Raw genomic sequence first — 23,975 nt, forward strand, 5'->3', positions numbered from 1 at the left:
CTGTTTATTTTGGGGGTATCTGGGGATCTCCTAATTTAGGGGGTCTCTGGTTGGGAGGTAAGTGCTGGAGGGGCATGGTCAGGTCACCACTGTACATGGGGTGGTGTGTTAAATTGCATTCCGGGGGTGGGAGACTGAATTGCCCTTTGGGGGGGGGGGGGGGCTGAATTGTAATGTGGGGGGGACGGACCCAGCCGCAGGACCTCGTTAGCAGGCCACAGACTCAAAACGTGAGCCCAACAGTGGGATTCCCGAAGGAATATTTCGCAATCCTCACCATGCAAATTTTGCATGCCTGAGGATTGGGAATCGCTGGGAGTGCCAATCAATTACAATTCGGCTCTGCTGAGAGAACATGGTCTCCTAAACTGAGAATCCTTCCCATTGACTGCTTGTCCGATCCTACTCTGTGCACACTATGTTATATGACTAGTGATGACAATTCAAACGTGCTTTTTGGTCGTGCAATACTTTGGGTGTCCGAAAAATGTGCAAATTGCTGTACCAAAGATGGTTTAGCACACTGGGCTAAATCGCTAGCTTTTAAAGCAGACCAAGGCAGGCCAGCAGCACGGTTCGATTCCCGTACCAGCCTCCCCGAACAGGCGCCGGAATGTGGTGACTAGGGGCTTTTCACAGTAACTTCATTGAAGCCTACTTGTGACAATAAGTGATTTTAATTTTTAATTTTTCAGTTGCTATTCTCGTTTTCGTTTTGGATGGGTAGATTTTAATAATGGGCAGGAGATTTAGAGGGGATTTGAAGAGAAACATCTTCACCCTGAGGGAAGTGTGAATCTGGAACTCACGGCCTGAAAGGATGGAAAAGGCGGGAACCCTCCCAACATGTAAGAAGCATTTAGATGAGCACTTGAAATGTCACAGCGATCAAGGCTACGGACCAAGTGCTGGGAAATGGGATTAGAATAGAGAGGTGATGGTAAGCACAGTAATAACTACAGTATACAGCTAGTTGATGTGTTTTGCAATACACTGCCTAAAAGGGTTACAGAGTGCTGGGATAAGGGCTGCCACTTGCCATCTCCCATTCACTGAATCCCTGATCCCAAAAATCAATAAAGGTGATCATTCGGCGTATTGTCCCCTTTGCGATAGACCACTCCCCTGCTCTTTTACTGACCCTGAAAATGTTTCCCTATTACTCTTTCAGGCAGTGTATTGCAAAACACATCAACTAGCTGTGTAAAACATTTGTTGTCATGCCAATCAGTTTATATCTGCATCCTCTGGTGATTGACTCTCCTAACTCTGGGAACAGCATTTCTCCTTTATATACATCCTTCATGCCATGTCAGAGTCATTTGGAAAATTTAAGCGACTCTTGGACAGGCACATGGACAGCAGTAAATTGAAGGGGTGCAGGTTAGGTTGGTCTGAGATTAGGATACGTGCTTGGCACAACATCGTGGGCCGAAGGGCCTGTACTATGCTGTACTGTTCTATGTTCTATGATTTTGAACAATTCTCTCAAATCTCAACTCTGCTCCAAGGAGAACAAGCCCAACCTCTGTTAAGTTCTGCACGCTCAAAGACTCTCACTGTTCACAAATAAAAACAGAGAAGCTGGATGCTCAGCAGGTTGGGCAGAATCTATGGACAGAAAAAACAGTTCAGGTGGAGAACCTTTCATCAGAACGTGACCAGCTGGAACCGGTTGGTAACCTGTTACAAACAGAAAGTCAGAAAATGAAAAGAGGATAAATAAAATGGAAAGGAAGGTCAGTGACAGGGTGGAAGACAGAAGAGATTAAATGACAAAGGATGGTGGAAGACAAAAGGGAAATGATAACGGGTTAAGTAAAGAAACAGAAGATGGGTCTCGAGGGGGTGTTAATTGAAACAGAGGAATCAAGGCCAATGGCTGCTGCCTGAGAAATGGGAATTGTGTTTCTGATCTGATTTTGTTGAACTCAGTGTTGAGTCTGGAAAGAAAGATCAGGTGTTGGCACAGTGGCGTAGTGGTTAGCACTGCTGCCTTGGGCGCAGAGGACCCGGGTTCGATCCCGGCCCCGGATCATTGTCAGTGTAGAGTTTGCACATTCTCCCCGTGTCTGCGTGGGTTTCCTCCGGGTGCTCCGGTTTCCTTCCACAAGTCCCGAAAGACGTGCTGTTGGGTAATTTGCACATTCTGAATTCTTCCTCTGTGTACCCGAACAGGTGCCCGAGTGTGGCGACTGGGGGCTTTTCACAGGAACATCATTGAAGTGTTGATGTAAGCATACTTGTGACAATAAAGATTATTATTATTAATTGGAAAAAAAATAATTGGGTACTCTAAATTTATATTACAAAAAAGGGAAATAAAGATCAGGTGCTTCGCTAGAATAGTTCCGGACGCCAAGGACCAACAGGTCAGAGTGGAAGGGAGAATTGACATGTCCGATGACCAGAAGCTCTGACTCACGCATGCAGACATACAGAGATATTCCGCAAATCGACCAACCAATGTGCATTGGTCTCCCCGGTATCGAGGTGAGCAGCAAACACAGTGTACCAGTACACATTTTTCTGTCAAAATTAAGGTCATCTTGTGCATTACTTATCCAGAGTAACATCTTCTGACAGGAGCGCACAATGCCAGATGGCAGGCACAGAAGTGAAAGGATTAGAAGTGATATTGTTCACATGTACTGTAATCCTTTCTTGCCAGTGGAAGTGGGGCACAGCGATAAAGTGAACAGAACTAAAATGGAGAGAAGGAGAGGAAAATGCAGACAAAAGAAAAAAAATAGAATGATCAAAATCATTCAATCTAAGATGGCAGTTCCGTTTTCCTGTCCACACATGACTGCCTCATCGTGTTCAGTGCAATGTTTATTGGATTAGCATTATTGCTTTCAGATGAATTTGTTTAGCTGATGCAATGGTAATATTGAAGCTTTTGAAACAGTGAAGGTCAAAACTAATCATTCAGTAAATGCCAAAAGGCAAAGCGCAATAGATTCTATTTCCTAGCCTCGATACAGTTTTCTTGTGAGTATCCGGACATCAGGATTCCGACGATGCCACTTTCCAAAATGGTGCTTCGAAAATGTGTTCCTTCTTCCTCGATTGTGATTTCCCACCTACAGTTGTGGACAGGGCCCTCAACAGTGTGCGATCCATCTCCCGCGCCACTACCCTCGCCCCCTCCACTCCCTCCTAGAACAAGGATAGAGTCCCCATCATTCTCACATTTCATCCCACCAGCCTCCATATGCAAAGCATAATCCTCCGCCATTTTCGCCAACTCCAGCGTGATGCCACCACCAAACACATCTTCCCTTCACTCCCTCTGTCAGCATTCCGCAGAGACCGTTCCCTCCGAGACAATCTAATCCACTCCTCCACCATACCCAGTACCTCTCACATCACCCATGGCACCTTCCCATGCAATCGCAGAAGGTGTAACACCTGCCCCTTTACCTCTTCCATGCTTAACATCCCAGGCCCAAAACACACATTCCAGGTTAAGCAGCGTTTCACTTGCATCTCTTCCAATTTGGTCTACTGCATTCGCTGCTCCCAATGTGGTCTTCTCTATATCGGAGAGACCAAGCGCAGACTGGGTGATCGCTTTGCTGAGCATCTTCGGTCTGTGCGCATTCAGGATCCTGACCTTCCTGTTGCTTGCCATTTTAACAAAAGACCCTGCTCCCATGCCCACATATCTGTTCTTGGCCTGCTGCAATGTTCCAGTGAAGCGCAACGCAAACTGGAGGAACAACATCTCACCTTCCGGTTAGGCACGCTACAGCCTTCCGGCCTGAACATCGAATTCAACAACTTCAGATGATCAGCCCCACCTCGACCCATTTGTTGGTTTAGCACACGGCTAAATCGCTGGCTTTGAAAGCAGACCAAGGCAGCCAGCAGCACGGTTCAATTCCCGTACCAGCCTTCCCGAACAGGCGCCGGAACGTGGCGACTAGGGGCTTTTCACAGTAACTTCATTTGAAGCCTACTTGTGACAATAAGCAATTTTATTTTATTTATTTTATTATTTTATTTCATCTTAACTGTCTTTTACAATTTCTTTCTTTCTTAATATATCTGGTAGTGTGGCGAGAGAGATCATATTACCGGAGAACCAAGCTGCCATTGGTACAGCAGCCTCACTGCCCATTGGCCCAGGCAAGTCATGTGCCCCTCTGCCAATTGGTTGTGGCTGAGAGTTTGGTAGCTCTGCCTACAAGGTGGGGTATAAGAGCTCGTGTTGGCTGGCAGTCGGCCTTTCTCTGTACGACCACTGCCTGGCTCACATCTAGCGTATTAAAGCCTGTTGTTTGGAACTTCACTACGACTCGAGTCCAATTGATGGTGCATCAATATACATTTAATTTTGCCCCCCAAATCTTATCCACCTTTCCTTCACCTTTCTCCTCTTTGCTTCCCCTTCCCCTCCCCCCACACCCACAATTCATCCTCTGATGTTAGTTTCCCTGTTGTTTGACCTTTCACCTCTTTTGTCCTCTCTGGGGACTGCCATTAACACTTTTTTTTAGCGAACGGTATCCTGATGCCCTGTACTACCACAGGCCTTTGCCCAAATTGCAAAATTGCTGCCATTTTCTGAAATGCCACTGGGTTGCATGGCCAGGACGTGAACACACTGGAATATCTGGCATTTATTACTCATTCTTCGTAGCTTGCAGGGCTACTTCGGTGGCAGAGGGGGTTGGGGGGGGGCTGTGGTGGCCGTAATTGAGCATCAACTACATTGATGTTAGGCTGGATTGGCGTCGCGTCTAGGCCGGATCACGCCGGCAGCCTTTCCTAAAGGACACCATAGTGAAGCAGTTGGATTTCTAACTGGTCATTTTTCCTCATTCCAGTATAATGATTCTTACCAAATCCGACAACTCCAACAATGCGGCACTCCTTCACTACCGCACGGGGGTGTCAGCCTAGAGTAAATGCTCAAGTCCCTGAGGTGGGGCTCGGAATCACAAAGTTGTATTTCCTTATTCGAAACCGAATTTAAATTTCCAAACCAGCTAGACAGCATTAACTGTTAACCCTGGAGCAAAAGTGTGTTCATTCCATTCCAATCAGCAAATATCTGTCATTGACTGCATACATTAACTTACTTGTTAGGGTATGAGCCGAAAATTTCAGCAATGACGTCAGTGAATACACTATTATTTATAACAAGTGAGTTAACATTGAGTCTGCATGACTGACTCAGAGCTCTGAATTAGAGCCGCACAGACTGGAAACGTGAACTCTGTTTCTGATGCTGCCAGACCTGCTGAGTTTTTACGGCATTTTCTGTTTTTCTTTCAGATTTCCATTGTCCGCCTGATTTAAATTTGATTTTTGACAAATATCTGATTTGCCCGTTCTGCGCGCAGTTGCCCCAATGCTTTCTGTAAAATGAGATCCAGATTGCCCGGAATGTTCCGGTTTTGCAATTCATTTTTACCACCGGCAGCGCACCCACACCCGTGGGTTTTGTGGCGGTGTGGGTTGGAGTCATTGATAAGCAGCGGGAGTGTAGAATCCCGTCCCCAGTGAATGGAGCGCCGCCAATAAACCTGCGGCTTAGGGAACGGAGAATCCAGCCCGTTATCTTCAACTTTTATTCAGCTTTTCCCAATAATCATAATTTTTGGTTGAACTATAAAAAAAAGGCCAGAGGGTCAGAAATGAATCCTGGATTTCTGGAAATAAACTGTGAATGCTGGAAATAGTTGTCAATATTTGAAGGAGCGGACAGTTTAAAGTTTTGGGTGGGAAGGTAAAACTCAGCTGGCTCTCTTGCAAGCAGTCAATTTGGTACCAGTTGTCTAACCTGCCATGGATGCTGACAGTTTAGCCTCTTCTGAATGGGCCTGATGTTCACTGGGACGGGTGAAGGAGTTGCAGTTGGAAAACCCGAAGGCTGATTTCCACAAAGGTTGTGGATTTCTATCCTGAGTGTGTGTCTGTTATATAAATTCCCGCCCACAAACCTACACGGCTGACAAGTTTACCTGTCTCAAAAACAGAAAATACTGGAAAATATCAGCAGGCCAAAAGTCATCCAGACTCGAAACGTTAGCTCCCTTTTCTCTCCACAGATGCTGTCAGAGTTGCTGAGATTGGCCAGTATTTTTGTTTCAGATTGCACATCCGTAGTAACTTGCTTTTAAGCTTCCCTGTCTGTCAGGTTGGAAAACTGTTAGGTCCAGGGCCACAGTCCAGGGGCAGATAAGTTTAATGGTTTGGGGATCAGAGATGGAAAGGGACTGGGTAATGGTGGATGTAGGGGTGGGTACCGTGTGATTAGGAAGATCAGGTATCTGGGAGATGGAGGTTGAATTGGGCATGTGTTAGAGACCCTGGGTTTCTGATGTTGTGGGTGAGATTAATGTTAACAGAGTAACCAATAGGCGTGGGTGGGTGGGAAGTTGGAATCTGGGGTCAATGATTGCAGGGGTGGGTGGGTTCAGTGGTCTCCAGCAGGGTCAGAAGAGCTGGGGGTGGCGGGGGGCAGAGTTCAGTAGACAAAATGGTGGTTCAGAGCAGAATTGTAGATTGCAAGGGGTTGGTTTTGGCGGTGAAGGGGCAGTGATTATAGGGGATTGGGTGAAGGAGTTCAAGGGTGATATCCTGAAGATCAAGAGGGTTTTCAGGTTAACTTGTTGGCTGGACGAAGTACTGCTGCTGCTCCTGACCCACAAGGAATGCTGTGAATACATTTTCCATATGGATCCCAGTGCTTTTCACCTTTCACCAATATGGGCTAAAAATACAAACCCTGTGGAACCCTTTAAAGAGTGATCTTTTGTGGCCCCTGTGATTGGTCTGGAACCTGTGGGGGCACAGCGTATGAATGCAAGCAGTGGCGGACTGGGCCTAAAAAATATTGGTTGCCAGGAGACAAAGGGGGCCCACCCACAACTACAATGCTATCATTTAATTTTCATAACGAATAAATAAAATTTTCAAAAAATACATATGGAAAAAAGGGTACAATTAAAATTTTTGTGGAAAAAATGTGTATTTCTTAGTAATTACAGTGTACATGTACTGTACATATTACTGGAAGTAGATACCAAATGTAAATACAGAATGTTATAATTGAATTTTTTATTTATATTTTTAAATTTTAAGTAATTGGTTGATATTTTTAAATAGTTTACTGCACAATTTACACATTAACAGATAGTTCAAAAGCACAATAGAGCATCGTGTAGAGCAGTCCAAAGATGTGCGGGTTAGGTGGATTGGCCATGCTAAATTGCCCGCAGTGTCCTAAAAAAAGTAAGGTTAAGGTGGGGGGTTGTTGGGTTACGGGTATAGGGTGGATACGTGGGTTTGAGTAGGGTGATCATGGCTCGGCACAACATCGAGGGCCGAAGGGCCTGTTCTGTGCTGTACTGTTCTATGTTCTATGTTCTATTGCATGCAGTCCACTATATTAAGAGCAATTATTTGTGTTCGCTAGATGATTGTGCGAATCTGCCAATAATTGCTTCTGTATCCAATTCATCTAACAATTCCTTTTCAATGGATAGCAACATGTATGATTCCAAATTTTCCTCAGACAGCGACTTTCTTAACCTTGTCTTTATGATCTTTAGCTTTGAAAATGTCCTCTCACATTGGACTTGAGTAACTGATAGTGTGCAGATGACTTTATAAAGTTCATAAAGGTTATCATATGCCTTGTCATGAAATCTGTTGGATGCCAGAATTTTTAGTACACACGATGGGCAAGTGCTGAAAATTTTACAATTGTTGCAACTGGAATCCATATTCTCACCATCATTAAGCAATAGCTTTAATACATCAAAGTTTGGAGCAAAAGAAAACAATTCCAATATTACTTGATCTTTGCTGATTTGTGGAAACAGCTTAATAATACCTTCCAATGCTTCATCGTCAAGGCCCTTCTCTGCAATAGTTTTAAACTTTGCTGGGTCCAAGTAGGACAAATCTTTATACAACTGTTTGTGTTGTACAAAGCGTGATTCTAGTGACTAGACAATGCGATCCATTATTAGGTTAAATACATTTACTCGAAAATCAGCTAGAGAATCTAGGAATTTCTTTCATCATCAATAAGCTCATCTGCCATTCTTTTCTTCCTCTGCCTCTTAACTGGCAATGCTGTTTCCAACGCATCAATTTCCAATGTTTGATTTTCATCCATATTCATCTGTGAAATCCTGTCATTACATTTATTTAGAAATTCCAAAGCCTTGCTGTGAACGTTATCAAATGTTCTTGTCTGTTCCTTCAACTTTGTTGTAGCTGAATCTACCAAACTCCATGCAGTAAACATATCTAAACCACTTGTCTGTAGATAATTTGATAACGGGGTTGTAGTTTCAAATATATACAAATAAGTAAATGCTGTCAATATGGTTTCAAACTTTAGAAGACTTTGAAGTAAAACATTTGCTTCATGTTTTGTTTTTGCATCAAACTTTTCTGAATCTTGTATCATTGATAAGCATGTCAATAGATTTACGAAAGTACTGGCAGCGGCATCATCAAAACGTCCAAATATAGTTGTTGCTGCATTGGATTTTCCTGACCATCTGGTCTCACCAATTAGCTTTAATCGTTTCATTTTTTCTTGTCCTAGATGTTTTCCAACAACTTCTATCCATACAGCCATTCTCTTGTATGATGCTTTCACAAAAGTTGCTATATTCTGGAGCAAATTGAAAAAAGAAACTGCAGGCACACAACATTTTGGTTTTTCAGTTATCACCAAATTCAAGACATGGGCATAGCACCATATATGAACATGTTGATCAGCCACATCAGCAATTTTACTTTGTAAACCATTATACTGGCCATGGTAGCTTGCAGCGCCATCTGTGCTATCAGATAAACATTTTTGGGGGTCAATTTTAAGATGCTGTAATGTTTCAATCAGTAGATCAAAAAGTCCCTGTCCTGTACCATCATTACTTGGCACAACTGAAAGTAGTCACTCACAGATAATACCTTTAAGCACATACCGAATAATAATGCTAAACTGATCGATGGATGAATTATCTTGTGTTGAATCAACCTGAATAGAATAATATTTTGCTTGAGAAACTTCATGACTAATTCTTTCTTGGATCATATTCTTCATAATTTTGATTAACTTGTTTATAGTTGTTTTACTCAGGTATGTAACAAGTCCACCACGGCCTTTACTTTGAACCTTTCCTTGTTGCTCTAATCATTTGATTCTTTGTTTAGACTTGCTTTGCACTGCAGAAACGTGAGCTGCCATAATGGGGTCATATTTTGCCATCAACTGCACTGTAGCTAAAAAATTGCCATGATTCAGAACCTCATTATCTAGAGTGTAGGCCGATTCATTTCTGTGACCTCGAAAAGGTAGTGCTTGCTTGCCTAGCATCTTCATGATATCTATAATCCTCATGACAATACTTCTCTGCTTCAATACTTCTTTCCATTTAATTAGTGATGCTGCAAAAATTTTTATCTTAGGTGCCATCATTAACCACACTGATATATTGCTGAGCATTTCTGACATGTGTTGTCGATTCATGTAAAGTCGAGCTCTGGCTAATACTCCTGTAGTCACTAAAGCCACGTACAAAGGGTGATGGATTACAAGTGTTGGGAAACTCAAAGGCCAAGCACTATTAACAATATAAGCATCTGTATTCTTTGTTATATGTTAGCCAATTTCTTGGGACTGAGTCATTCATAATTTTCCTCTCATACAAACGAGCATCAAATGGCAGGTCACCAAGTGACTGAAGTGGATGTTCAGCAAAAAACTGTTTTAGCTTTGCTCGTGATGGATATTGGAAGATTCCAGTAATTAATCTTTCATTTTCTTGCGTAGGTTTATTTACAGGATGTGCTTCAGAAACCAAGTCATTTAAACTTGAAGGAATATCTGATTCCCTGTCACTAGTTGAAGCTATGTGTTCAGATGTTGCAACTACAGGCAGTACAGATACCGGAGCAAGGAAGCCAGAAGAAATATTGGGCCTGGGTTGATTAGTAATGGATGCACTTGTATTTGTCTCTACATTCAAAGTAGCTCTTCTCTGTTCTTGTAACTCACATGTCATTGCATCATCACCATGAGCATTGTTTCTTGCTTCTTGATCATTTGTTACAGAACTGGATATTGATGTGGATTGTGCTTGTGGTATTATAAACTCTGTAATAGGCCTGCATTGTTTGGCTGATTCCTTCCTTTCTGCTTCTTTTTGTTCTTTGCATTTTAGTGACTCAGATTTATGCTTTTTCTTTTCCATGCTGGTAGAGGTAATATTCCTGAAATAAAAACGTAATTAAAAATAGCCCACATTGGGAAAAATGAATATTGATGATTGCAAGAATAACTTGAAGGAACGCCAGATAAACCCCTACTTGATAAAAAATATAAAATAACTCACTTACACTTCAATAGGCTATGTTCATTAGTCAATACTACTGTGGCCTATGCAGCTTCAGAAGAGGAGACAAAAATCCACTGTCCAGTGTTCACACCAGCAAGCAACTAAGACAACTGTTGAAACTTAGAAGTTTGGTCCGACTATAGTAAGACATTAAGAATGGTCCCACGACCAAAGTTAACATGTCCAGTTTGATACCAGTGTAGTGTTACAAGTCGCAACCCTTTGAGTTTACCGATCATGGCTTATCACTTCAATATCTTTGACCTCATGATTCACGGTCAAAGGTACCGCTTCTCCTTTTCAGTGACCTCATAACCCTATGTACTGCTTGATATCCTTTCAAGTTGCCGACCATCTCAAATCACGAACTGTAACTTTATCTTTAAATTCACACGCTCTTGCTGAAAACGTGGATTTCCAACTATGTCCGACCCGGGTGAACCCCCCCCCCCCCCCCCCCCCCCCCACCCCCAGCCCCCTCCACTCCTTTTCACATCCATTTAACACTGCTTTGTTCCTTCATACACTGAGTGATTATTTGTTTGTTTCTTTATTGCATTTTTATTTGGTATTGCTCTTTTTAAAAACAATTATATTTTATTAAGTTGGAATACAAATCTCAGGAAAGAAGTTGGAGATTTATTTATCTAATTAATTATAATTTTTAAGGGCCCTTCAGAGATTCACGGGCCCCTTCTTGGCTCTCCGGGCCCCGGACCGATGTACCGGCTGAACCAAGACTACTGCTTGATATCCTTTGAAGTTACCGACCATCTCAAATCACGAATTGTAACTTTATCTTTAAATTCACACACTCTTGCTGAAAACATGGAATTTCCTTAATTATGCCCAACCCGGGCCCTCCTATTCCACATCCTTCCACTACCTCCCCTGCTTCATTCCTTTTCATGCACTGCTTTTTTGTGTCCTGTTTTCTTTTTTTCTTATTCCTTTTTATTACTAAAACAGTTGTCTGTGTTTGTTTCTTTATTGCATTTTTATTTGATATAGGGGGCCCACTTCATCAGGGGCCCACTTGCCATCGGGTAAGCTGACACCCTGGCCAGTCCGCCACTGAATGCAAGCCAATCAGGAGTTTAGGTACAGCTCTGGCCACTGGGGTTTGGTCAGAGTTAGCCTGAGAGTCATGGGAACAAGACCTGTGTATTAGTTTTGTTGTACAATTTATGTAGTTTGCCTTTGTTCAATAAAACTCTTTTGTGTTTCAACCCTGTCTCTTCGATCACCTTGCAATACAACAAATCCAATAAAAACCTTAAAAGTTTTGAATAAGTGCAGCAGCCTCGTCAGAATAGATTTATCAACACATCTCATTGTACCTCCATTAAAACCAAAAATGGGGTGGGTTTGATTTTTTGATTTTTGATTTTATTGTCACATGTACTGAAGTACAGTGAAAAGTATTTTTCTGCGGTCGAGGAACGTACACAGTATGTACATAGTAGACAAAAGAATAATCAACAGGGAACATTGACAAATGGTACATCGACAAACAGTGATTGGTTACAGTGCGGAACAAGGGCCAAACAAAGCAAATACATGAGCAAGACAAGCATAGGGCATCATGAATAGTGTTCTTACAGGGAACAGATCAGGCCGTGGGGCAGTCATTGAGGAATCTTGTAGCTGTGGGGAAGAAGCTGTTCCTATGTCTGGATGTGCGAGTCTTCAGACTTCTGTACCTTCTGCCTGATGGAAGGGTCTGGAAGAAGGCAATGCCTGGGTGGGAGGGGTCTCTGACAATGCTGTCTACCTTCCTGAGGCAGCTAGAGATGTATACAGAATCAATGTGGGGGTGGCACGTTTGTGTGATGCGTTGGGCTGAGTTCACCACACTGCAGTTTCTTGCGATCTTGGACCGAGCAGTTGCCATACCAAGCTGTGATGCAACCAGATAGGATGCTCTCTATCGCACATCTGTTGAAGTTTGTGAGAGTCGATGCAGACATGCCAAATTTCTTTATCTTCCACAGGAAGTAGAGAGGCTGTTGGGCTTTCTTCACTGTTGGGCTTTCTTCATTGTTACATCATCGTGAGTAGACCAGGACAGACTGTTGGTGATGGTGACCCCTCGGAACGTAAAGCTATCAACCATCTCCACTTCGGAGCCATTGATGCAGACGGGAGTGTGTGTCGTGCTGCGCTTCCTGAAGTCGATTATCAGTTCCTTGGTCTTTCCAACATTTAGAGAGAGGTTGTTTTCAGTATACCCTGCAACCAAGTGATTTATCTCCCTCCTGCAGTCTGATTCGTTGTCGTTTGAGATGCGGCCCGCCACAGTCGTATCATCCGCCAACTTATAGATTGAGTTGGAGTTAAATCTTGCCACACAGTCATGAGTGTATCGGGAATACAGTAGAGGACTGAGCACACATCCTTGTGGGGCTCTGGTTTTGAGGACTATTGTGGAGGAGATGCTGTTGACTCCCCTGACAGATTGCGGTCTGTTGGTGAGGAAGTTGAGGATCCATCTGCACAGGGAGGGATCAAGTCCAAGATTGCGATGTTCGGTTATTAGTCTGGTTGGGATAATAGTGTTGAAGGTGAGCTGTAGTCTATGAACAGCAGTTTTACATATGTGTCCTTGTTGTCGAGGTGTTCGAGTGTCGATTGCAGAGCCAGTGAGATAGAATCTGCTGTGAACCGGTTGCGGTGATAGGCAAACTGCAGTGGATCGAGACGATCTGGGAGGCTGGCAGTGATCCGTCTCATGAGTAGCCGCTCGAAGCATTTCATGATAACCGACGTTAGGGCCACCGGTCGGTAGTCGTTGAGACAGGCTACCTTGTTCTTCTTTGGTACTGGTATTATGGTGGCCTTCTTGAAGGAGGTGGGGACCGCAGAGAGGAGGAGTCAGGTGGTGAAGGTATCTGCGAATACACTCGCTAGCTGGCCTGCGCAGGCTCTGAGTGCTCGCCCAGGGACTCCGTTGGGGCCCGTCGCTTTCCGGGTTCAAGGAGAGCTGGGTTCCTGCTTTAGAATTTTAGCATTTTCAATTCCTCCCCCTGACCCAAACACAAGCATTTTGGGGAGGCATCTCCCAAGAGGATCATGAATTCAAATCACCTTTTTTTTAAATAAATTTAGAGTACCCAATTAATTTTTTCCAATTAAGGGGCAATTTAGCATGGCCAATCCACCTAGCCTGCACATCTTTGGGTTGTGGGAGCGAAACCCACGCAAACACGGGGCGAATGTGCAAACTCCACATGGACAGTGACCCAGAGCTGGGATCGAACCTGGGACCTCGGCGCCGTGAGGCAGCAGGGCTAACCCACTGCGCCACCGTGCTGCCCAAATCACCTTCTTGCTGGCATTAATGCTCTTTCATTCCCATTGAGATACTCTCTCCAAATATCACTGAACGGTTCCAATTGACAGTGCATTTGCAGGCAGCTAAATGTTATACATGACTTTTTTATGGTGATGTTGAGTCACTGATGTTGGGTGACATTCACTGTTCTGGTGCTATTCTTAACATCACAGTAAATGAGTCCCGAATCTCACAGATACGACTTTATATTTAAAAAATCATCAGTTTGGGTTTGATTGTGCAAATCTGTTTATCATTTCTACATGGAATGTTTCGGGGTTCTCCGTCCTGTGAATACGAGGAAAACAATGTGTAATAAAGCAATTTCACAATTCAAAAGCGTTCCATTGTTGATAATAGTTCACTATCTCAAAGGCCGGCACGGTGGCACAGTGGTTAGCATTGAGGCCTCACAACATCAGGGGCGCAGGTTCACATTCTGTCCTATGGTGACTGTGTGGAGTTTGCACATTCTCCCCGTGTCTCTGTGGGTTTCCTCAGGGTGATATAGATTTCATAGAATCATAGTATCCCTTCAATGCAGAAGGAGGCCATTCTGCCCATAGAGTCTGCAGCCTGCTAGGCCCTATCCCAATAACCCTGTGACCCCACATAGCCTGCACATCTTTGGACACTAAAGGGCAATTTAACATGGACACTCCACCTGACTGTGGGAGAAAACCGGAGCATCCAGAGGAATCCCACACGGACGCGGGGTGAAGAGATTTACCATGCGGATCTAGTGATGTCTTGCAACATTAAAACTCAGTAGAAATTTGAGTTAAACGTCTCAGATGCAAATAAGAATCTTTTATTGCCTCGACTTGATTACAATTGAGCGAAACTTAATCAATTCTCAATAAAGTCCTGCTATCCACGACCTCCTCAGCATCGCGGATGCTCCAAAGTGAGTCCATCCACAGCTCCAGAGCCGTCAAGCTGTCTAACAGGAGCTGCAACTGAACACACTTGCAAGAGAAGTAACTTATAAACAATTTAACTTTCAAAATAATACAGAAATGGTTTCTTGCTTACAGCAAAACAGCTTGCATTCACTTCAAGAGTTAGAATGGAAAAGTAAAAATATGAAAATAGAGATAGCAATAGTTGGGTCAAAGTATAGAACGATTCCGGAATAAAGATGGCCATACGGACCATCATGTTGAAGGAGAACTTTATCAATCTGAAGCCATCTGTCTGCACCTCTATGTTGTCCTAATTGGTTTGGGTGAGAATCAAATACATTTGATTCGATGGTTAACTGTCAATCCTCAATGTGCAACATAAGTTCTGAATGTTTCTTGTTTGAATATTATTGTGTGCTATGGAATGCGATTTTGTGCTATTATCAAGACTGGTTTTTACTGGTTTTCTGCTGACTTTGCTTTATCCACATTCTGGACAATGGTGCCTTCATATTGCTGTGGTGTTTATTTTACCTTGTTCTTGATTACTGGTACAGCTCATTTCTGAATGTCAAATTGGCTTTAAAAATCTGTTCATTGGGACAATAGCTTGTTCATTTTGTCAGCAAAAATGTTGTTTTAATCTACCATTAGTTTGTGCATGTGTCAGGTTTATGTGCTTCTGTTGAAGTTATGTGTTTTGTCATGACCTGAGGTTATGAGTACTGAAATCCTTATTTTACAATGGGTATTAAAACTGGGCTTTAATATTTACATTCGAATAGCCTTTTCACCTATCAGAAAATAGTTGATTTCCTTCACGATGAGAACATACAAACTCCACACAGACAAGTCACCCAAGGCCGGAATTCAACCCGGCTCCCTGGCGCAGTGAGGCAGCAGTGCCAACCACTGTGCCGCCGTGCCGCCCCTCAAGAGGCTTGAGCCTATAAGCCAGGCATTATTTCAAGGAGAGAGTAGAGTTCACCCAGTCAATATTTACCCTTGAACAAACATCACCAAAACAAATTAATGTGATATTTAGCTCCATGCTGTTTGTGACAGTGTGCCGCGTGCAATTAGATTGCAGTATTGCTTCACCTTACAGTTCCCACTGCAATACAGAAGTATTCATTGGCTGTGCGCTATAGGATACCCTGAGGTTATGAATATAAAACTGTAAGTTATTTAATCTTGCATTTGCACTGCAGACATTACATAATAAACAACATCACAACCTAATGAATTCAGTCCGTTGCTTGTGCGTTTGCCCCGGAGTTGCAGGGTCCTGGGTTCAAATGCCACATTCGATTTTGGATGTAGTATCTAAGCTGACTCCTTGCATTGCCCAAGGTGGTATCCTTTGCACAAGATCTTGAGCTGATGTCCTGCCTGCCTGCTCAAGTGAGCGTGAAAGCTATAATGAGGAGAGGGTCAATTTTGTTTTCTGGAAAAATGAGGGCAAATGGACTGGAGGAGTTGTGCACCAAAAGTCATATCATCATAGAATTTACAGTGCAGAAGGAGGCCATTTGGCCCATCGCATCTGCACCGGCCTGTGGAAAGTGCAGTCCACCCCATCCCCGTAACCCAGTAACCCCACCTAAGCCTTTTGGGACACTAAGGGCAATTTATCATAGCCAATCCACCTGACTTGCACATCTTTGGACTGTGGGATGAAACCGGAGCACCCGGAGGAAACCCACGCAAACATGGGGAGAACGTGCAGACTCTGCAATGACATTGACCCAGCCAGGAATCGAACCTGGGATCCAGGAGCTGTGAAGCTAGCTAACAAATGTGTCACCCTGCCGCTGCAGGACAATGTCTGAGGACAATGGCATTTAATCACAGTGAAAATTATATTAATGGAATTTGACTCGCTCTATTGGAGAGAAAACAGCTATGAGCATACAGAAATAATAGGCAGGTAAAGACCTGGTGGCACATCAAGCCATGTTGCCACCGCATCATGTTTAGCCATCTCCCACTCCCAACCCCCAGACATGCTGGGAAAAGCTAAATCTACAGCCAATATGGAGACGAAAATTCTGAAAAATTGTTCTCTGATCCCTGTTATGCAATCAAAATGAATGAAAAAATGAAATGAAAATCGCTTATTGTCACGAGTAGGCTTCAATGAAGTTACTGTGAAAAGCCCCTAGTCGCCACATTCCGGCGCCTGTCCGGGGAGGCTGGTACGGGAATCGAACCGTGCTGCTGGCCTGCTTGGTCTGCTTTAAAAGCCAGCGATTTAGCCTGGTGAGCTAAACCAGCCCCTGGACCAAAATATGTCCAAGGGATCAAAGAGACTACATCTTATCTGATTATTCTTCTGTGTCTCTTTTCTTTCGTTGGACACAGGCTTTGCTCGTCAGACCATCATTTTCAGCGCCAATCCCTACTTTCCCTCGAGATGGTGGCTGTCACCTACCTTATTGAACCTCTGTGACGTAGAATGTACTGTTGGAGAAGGGGGTACCAGGATTTTGACCTCAGCAGTCTCTATGCGGTATGGCACAGTCTCTGCCCCAGTCAGCCCTCACAGCATAAACATGAGCAGTCCTATCCCAAAACTGGCAGTCCTAACCCATCGCCACTCATGGGGGAGACAGTGGCATAGGAGAGGCAGTGGCGTGATGATATTGTCACTAGACTAGTATACCAGAGACCCAGGGTAATGTTCTGGGGGCCTAGGTTCAAATCCCACCATGGCAGATGGTGAAATTTGAATTGAATAAAAATCTGGAATTTTAAAAAGTCAAATGGTGACCCGTGAAACCATTGTCGATTGTTGCAAAAAGAGATTTGCTTCACAAATCTCCTTTCGGGGAAGAAATCTACTGTCTTTACTTGGTCTGGCCTACATGCGACTCCAGATCCACAGCAACATGGTTGACTCTTAAAATGCCCCCTGAAGGACAATTAGGAATGGCAATAAATACTGACCCAGTCAGCGATGCCCACATCCCATTAAATAAGTTTTTAAAAGCTGCCACTCAGGGATCCCTTCCAGCTTAAAAACAGAGGTTTAACAGTGGGGGCAGAGGAAGGCAATCAAATAAAAAAAGTGGAAGGGAGAGGAAGCTGTGAGCAAGCTCCCAGGGTCTTTGCACAATGTCAAGAGTGAACTTGATTCATATGGATGTTTTGCTTTTAATCTTTCACTGCATGTTGGATATATTTGTGCTTCACTGTTTTGCTCATTATTTTTGCAGGCCCTCCTGTTAATGTCAGCTGCAACATATTTATCAACAGTTTTGGCTCAATTGCAGAAACAACTATGGTGAGTAGAAATATTTATTTCTCCCCGTGCGCAGTCAACTGCCTTCTAATGGTACATGTATATCACATATATTGTGTAGAACATTTTGTACACATGTGAAACTACAAATATGTCAATATATATGTTTTCTTTCCCAAGTAGCTTTATATTCACAGGGCAGCTGTCTTCCTTTAAGGTCTTATGACATAATTATTTTATTGAAACACGTTACATGGAGCTGTCAGGTAGAACCCCTTTGAAGAAAATATAACAAGTAAAAGAAAATAATAATGATTCCTTTCTAATTTTAGTCTATAATAAGTAACACTGAGAAGAATAAAGATGGAGGGCCCAGTCTTCAATTAGGCCGGGCCTGAAATCGGAGGTGGGCAGATGCGCCATTTCGACATTCCCGCCCTGAGCGCCGATTTTTAATAATAGCAGCTCTGGGGGGGGGGGGGGGGGGATTGGCTGCCTGGCACGTAGCCAATTCAGGGTAAATCAAGTGAATCACAAAGCCTATTGAGGTCCTGTTCGTGAGCACACTGAGATCTTCAGTTGGCATCGTGGGTGGCCTGTATTGGCCTGGACCATGTCCACGGCAACATGGTGGATTGAGAGTGGGATGTTGGGGTGAGGGGTTATGGATCATGTGAGGGATCCCACCCTCGATGCACAATGGCTACTGGGTCACACCTGTGGCCATTGGCTGTCTCGTTGAGTGGCTCTCCCTTCAGGATGCTGGCCAAGCAGATCTGGCCATTTTAACTTGCAAAATAAATTGTCTTTTTCTTTATTCGTTCATGGGATATGGGCGTCACTGGCTGGGACAGAATTTATTGCCCATCCTTGAGGACATTTAAGAGTTAATCACATTGCCTTGGCTCTGCAGTCACATGTAGCCAGGCCAGGTAAGGACAACAGATTTCCTTCCCTAAAGGATACTATGAATGAAATGAAAATGAATGAAAATCGCTTATTGTCACTAGTAGGCTTCAATGAAGTTACTGTGAAAAGCCCCTAGTCGCCTGTTCAGGTACGGGAATTGAACCGTGCTGCTGGCCTGCCTTGGTCTGCTTTCAAAGCCAGCGATTCAGCCCAGTGTGCTAATTTGTGAACCAGATAGATTTTTGCGACCATGGTTTTGTGTTATATAACTCTATATTATTATTAGTTATAATTCCAGATTTTTATTGAATTTAAATTTCACCGCCTGCCATGGTGGGATTTGAACCTGGGTCCCCAGAGCTTTGGGTCTCTGGATTACTAGTCCAGCAAAAATACTACTACGCCAGTGCTCTTCAGAGGGCATCTCCATATTGAGGCCCCTCTCTCTCCATTATGAACCCCAACTTGACCAATGTGCCAGTGCTGGCAGAGCCCATTGGCCCTTTACCCTCGGGAACCCGCCCACTATTCTTGGACCCTGACCATTAGATCACTTGCCTCTTGGGGTAGATATTTCTGGAACATGTTGTATGGGGTTGGGACCTGGAAATAGAAATAATCCATCCAGAAGAAAATGTTATCAAATAACAGGAGTATGTTTTGTTGATTAAGGAATTGGATCTGGTGGAACATGAACTTGAAGAAACTCCATATTAATAGCAGATAGGGGTGTAAATCAGAATAGGAATTGATTATGCAATGTCCAATTCTCTTTTCCCACTCACTGTAATGACACAGGATTGTGCCAGAGGGCCAGAAATTAGGTCAGGACCTGGAAACACTGAGTTCCAGACTAATGTTAGAGTTAGCCAGAGCTTATTAAGAGGTGGAAGGAATTTCCGTCCTCTGCCATCAGAGCTCTCCCAACATCAGCTCTTGAAGCTACCAGATATACCCTTGGTGGTGGTATAGAATGTGCCTTCACATTAGAAATGGATCCCATCTGTGCAGTCCGGACCTGGGTTGTGATTTGCTTTTCAATATCATAATCAGCACACTTAAGATCAGGGGCAGGTGATATTCATTCCTCATAACAAAGCCACCCATGACCACCTAGGAACCCAGCCTGGATCTGGTTACACCTGTCAAACAGTTTTGCGATGGGCAGATGCCCCAAACACACCTCTTGAGCGAAGGTATCCAATCAGCTAATGTTCTCTGGGTTTGCACTGAAGGTCAACATTCACCCCAAAGCTTTTACCAACTTTCCCCTGAGAAAGAAAGAAAAATAATATCCAGTTTTATTATTGATTTCAAAATACTGGAAAATGCACAAACAAGGCAGGATTCCCCATCTGGGTACTAAATCACATGGCCGTGACGGCATCGGGGGAAGAGGATGTTTCCCTCTGTGGAGGTCAAATGGAAACCCCACCATATCCTCCGTCCCAGGTATAAATAATTATGCCTCTCATGGTATTGTGCCATTTACTGTGGCAGGGTCAGCTTGATGGCGTGCATCCTGCTGTCATATCTGGGTGCCATATTGAAAAGGTGCACAACATCACTGACCCAGCATTAAAGAAAGAAAACATTTCTGCTTTTCTGAGTCCAAAACTGTTTATTCTAAGATAATACCCCCAGTTTTGGATTTTCCTGCCAAGGAAGCATTTTCCCAGCAGCAAACCAGTCAAGACCCTTCAGAATTTTATATGTTCCAACTACGCCGCCTCTCATTCTTTAATATTCCAGGGACTATTCAATCTATCCCCAATCGTGTTCAAATCCCACCACGACAGCTGGTGGAATTTAAGTTCAATACATAGACCTGGACTTGAAAAGCTAGTCTCAGTAAAGGTGACCATGACAACTCTCATTGATTGTTGTAAAAACCCATCTGGTTCACTGATGTGCTTTTGTGGAGGAAATCGGCCATCCTCCCCTGGTCTGGCCTACATGTGACTCTGGAACCACAGTCAATGTGGTTGACTCTTAACTGCCCCCTGAAATGGCCTGGTGAGCCATTCAGTTCAAGGGCACAGAATTTGGGATGCTCACATTCGATGAAAGAATAAATTGCGAACAACATCTCCTCACGGGGCAACATTTTAATTCCACGAATCAGGTAAGTGATCCTTTGTTGCACGCCATCTGAGATGAGTCAGTGAGTATTTCTTGGGTTAGGAGACCATCATGCTCAGTATTCAAGCTGTAGTCTCACCAAAACCCTAGATAATTTCAAAAAGACCTCAGTTATTCAACGTTTACTTGTTTACTTATCTCTCACTGTTCACAAAATATTCCGCATTTCTATTCTACCAAATTGCACTCGTGGAATCTCTGTATCATTTAACATTAAACATTCCACTTTCTCAAAACTGGAATGGCGCCATCAACCTTTTGGAATCTTGGTGACCAAAAGCGCAATTTTCCCCAATACCGTGGCTGCCAGAGCAGATCAAAGGCCAAGTAATCTGCAGTGAGTAACTCCCGTTCTGATTCACCAATCTTCACCGTTTGTGAGGAACAGATTGCAGGAGTGACAGATAATGCACCCTATCTTGGATGGATGCTGCTGCAAAATCGCCAACCAGGGCAGTCCACTCAATTGGTATCCCATCCCACCATTGTAGGATGGTGCACACTCCTTTCACCGTTAGCTCACCATGGCTGGAGGCGTGTGCCACCTGCACAATGCACAACAATAACTCACCAATGCTTCTATGACTGCAGTTCCTCATCCTGTGCCCTTCACCAGATTGAGCAGTTTAGGCCTTGACTCGCTGGAGGTTAGAAAAGTCAGAGGAGATCCAATTGAGGTATCTAAGATGTTAAAGGGGATTGAAGGGTAGGCGTATAGCGGATGTTTCCTCTTATTGGGTTCTTCAGAACGAGAGGCCATAGATTCAGGCGAAGGGTGGCAGATTTAAAACAGAAATGAGAAGGAATTACTTCTCTCAAAGGAATGTGAATCTGTGGAATTTTCAATCCCAGAGTGCAGTAGTTGTCGGAACACGCAACACATTTAAGGAGATGGATAGGATTTAATTATTAGTAGGGTGAAGGGTTATGGGGAGCGGGCAGGAAGGTTGAGATCAGGTTGAGATTTGATCAGCCATGCTCGTTTTGAATGGTGAAGCATACTCGAGGGGCCGAATTGCCTACTCCTGCCCCTAATTCTTCTGTTCTTATGTTCAGAAGGGCAAAACGACACAATCAGGTTAACATAGCTACGTAGTGAAGTCCAGTGAAGCACTGGCTTGGGCATATGTTGGCTTTCTTTCATGGTCACCTGACATTACAGTGAGAGTACTTTCACCAAGTTATTTGTAGTGATTCAAGAAGGACGCTCACCTTGATGGGCAGCCGGGGGCGGAAAATAAATACTGGCTTTATGATTGACACCTATATCCCCAAAATGAATTTGAAAAAAAGACACCCTGTGGGTGCCGTGCAATAACCTTACATCTGAGTAAGCCACGTCCACTGTTGTTACATCTGCCTGCTCCTTGGAATACTTGATAGCAAACCAGTTTATTCCTGCTGTAGTCATGCTTTTTGCTTCTGGCAATCCCTAAGCACGTCCACTGACCTGTGTGAGACATGACTTTTGATGGCGGCCAAGAAACCTGTGAGGCCTGCTGGAAGGTTGTCTCTCCAGTGACCTTGCAATAGGTCGAAGCCAACCCAGAAAACATTTTTAAGACTTGAGCCCAAGGCCTCAATAGCGGCAGGAGAAGTATTTATGGGACACTTGTGCCATTGGCTTGTGCCACGTGGGGCTCTGCTGCAGATGTCACAGAATTCTCCATGTGCTTCATAGCAGCTGCAGTGCAGACAGCTATTCACCTATGGCTGCAGTTCTGGTAGTGGACTATTCCATTGCCTTAATATTCTGCATGGCTACAAATGGTTCACTTTCGGAAAGTGATCTCTTTTGGTGTCTGAATCTACAGCTGCTGCAGCAGAGGCAGGAACTATGTTGGACATCTAGCATGTTCATTAGCCTTTGCCACCATTACAACATCTTTCTACCCACTTGCACGCTGTGACTCAACTATACTATCCCTCCAGCTTCACTAGCTACATCCCTGGGATCTGTGTAGTCATGATGATGACTTGACTGTGATAGCGATAGCGATGAGATGGGGAACGCCACCTTAGCTCCCTCCTCACCCCCACCCCCCAGTGGTGTATATTGCGGCATGGAGGTGGCCCGCCTTTGCCTGGTGGCAGGATCTTCTGTTCCCACTGCTACCAACAGGGTTGCCCATTGTTTGCACCCTCCACCACCGGTGACCCACGACAAAGGGTTGCTGTAAGCGGGCCTGGAAGATCCTGTTGGCGGGAACGATCCAAAAATCGCACCTGAAGAGAATGGAATCAATCACTGGCCGTGTAAATGCTGGCATACTCGAGGATATTTTGTGAGGTTGGTACACTTGACAGCTAAGTAGACAGCAGGGAGCGAATTGCTAAAATATCCCTTCAAGTAACCATCATCCGCCTTTACTTGCAATGTGTGATATTCTCTGTATGGTTACAGAAGTTTCATATGTGTCCTTGTCACTCTGGAGCAGCATTACTCATCCTCAGCATTACAGAGTAGTCCCGAGCTTTGTGGAAGCTGCTGACTGCTCCCTCCTCCATGCAGCTGATGCGCTTTTGACCAATTATCTCTAATGTGGCTTCCTTCAAGAAAAGAACAGGAGGAGCACCTGATCATTAAACACCATCTTTTCCTGCCAACAGAATAATAATGCAGAGATAGTGAAAGTGTCACACAGGGGCTCAATGTCTGAGGCACCCTGGATGCTGCAATTTCATAATTTGGATTCATTGCAAGAAGCCTCAATACTCTGTGCGCACTATACTATTCTTCAGCCTGCTTCTATTATGTAAAAATCCAGCTAACCAGCTGCTATAAGTTACTATGTGTTAGCACTACAGGATGTAACACCGAGCAGAAATTATTTCCTTGCAGGCACATCTTTTGCATAATGATTACCTCCGCAAATCAGAGTTTGTGCATCAAATCCCTCCCTGGACGGCTCCTCGGCACAGCCCAGCTACCAGGCATGGCCAACAACTTCATACTTAATGTTCTAAAGTCTCCTTTTAAAAATATTTAAGCTTGTTAAACCATGTTTTTGTTTGTATGAAACATGTACTGTGATTGTGGCAGTACATCTAGCCTACATGTGACTCCA

General features: G+C 43.9%; 1 protein-coding gene across 2 annotated transcripts in view; it reads left to right on the forward strand.

The window, feature by feature from the left end:
- glra3 (glycine receptor, alpha 3) overlaps window positions 1–23,975 on the forward strand; it is a 291,131-nt gene that overhangs the window by 96,070 nt on the left and 171,086 nt on the right. For both annotated transcript variants that reach the window (XM_038805770.1, XM_038805771.1), the window contains exon 3: window positions 17,831–17,898. In XM_038805770.1, coding sequence (XP_038661698.1) covers window positions 17,831–17,898 — 68 coding nt within the window. The remainder of the gene's footprint in view (window positions 1–17,830; window positions 17,899–23,975) is intronic.

The sequence above is a fragment of the Scyliorhinus canicula genome, chromosome 8, assembly GCF_902713615.1.
Source record: "Scyliorhinus canicula chromosome 8, sScyCan1.1, whole genome shotgun sequence".
Classification (NCBI taxonomy): Eukaryota; Metazoa; Chordata; class Chondrichthyes; order Carcharhiniformes; family Scyliorhinidae; genus Scyliorhinus; species Scyliorhinus canicula.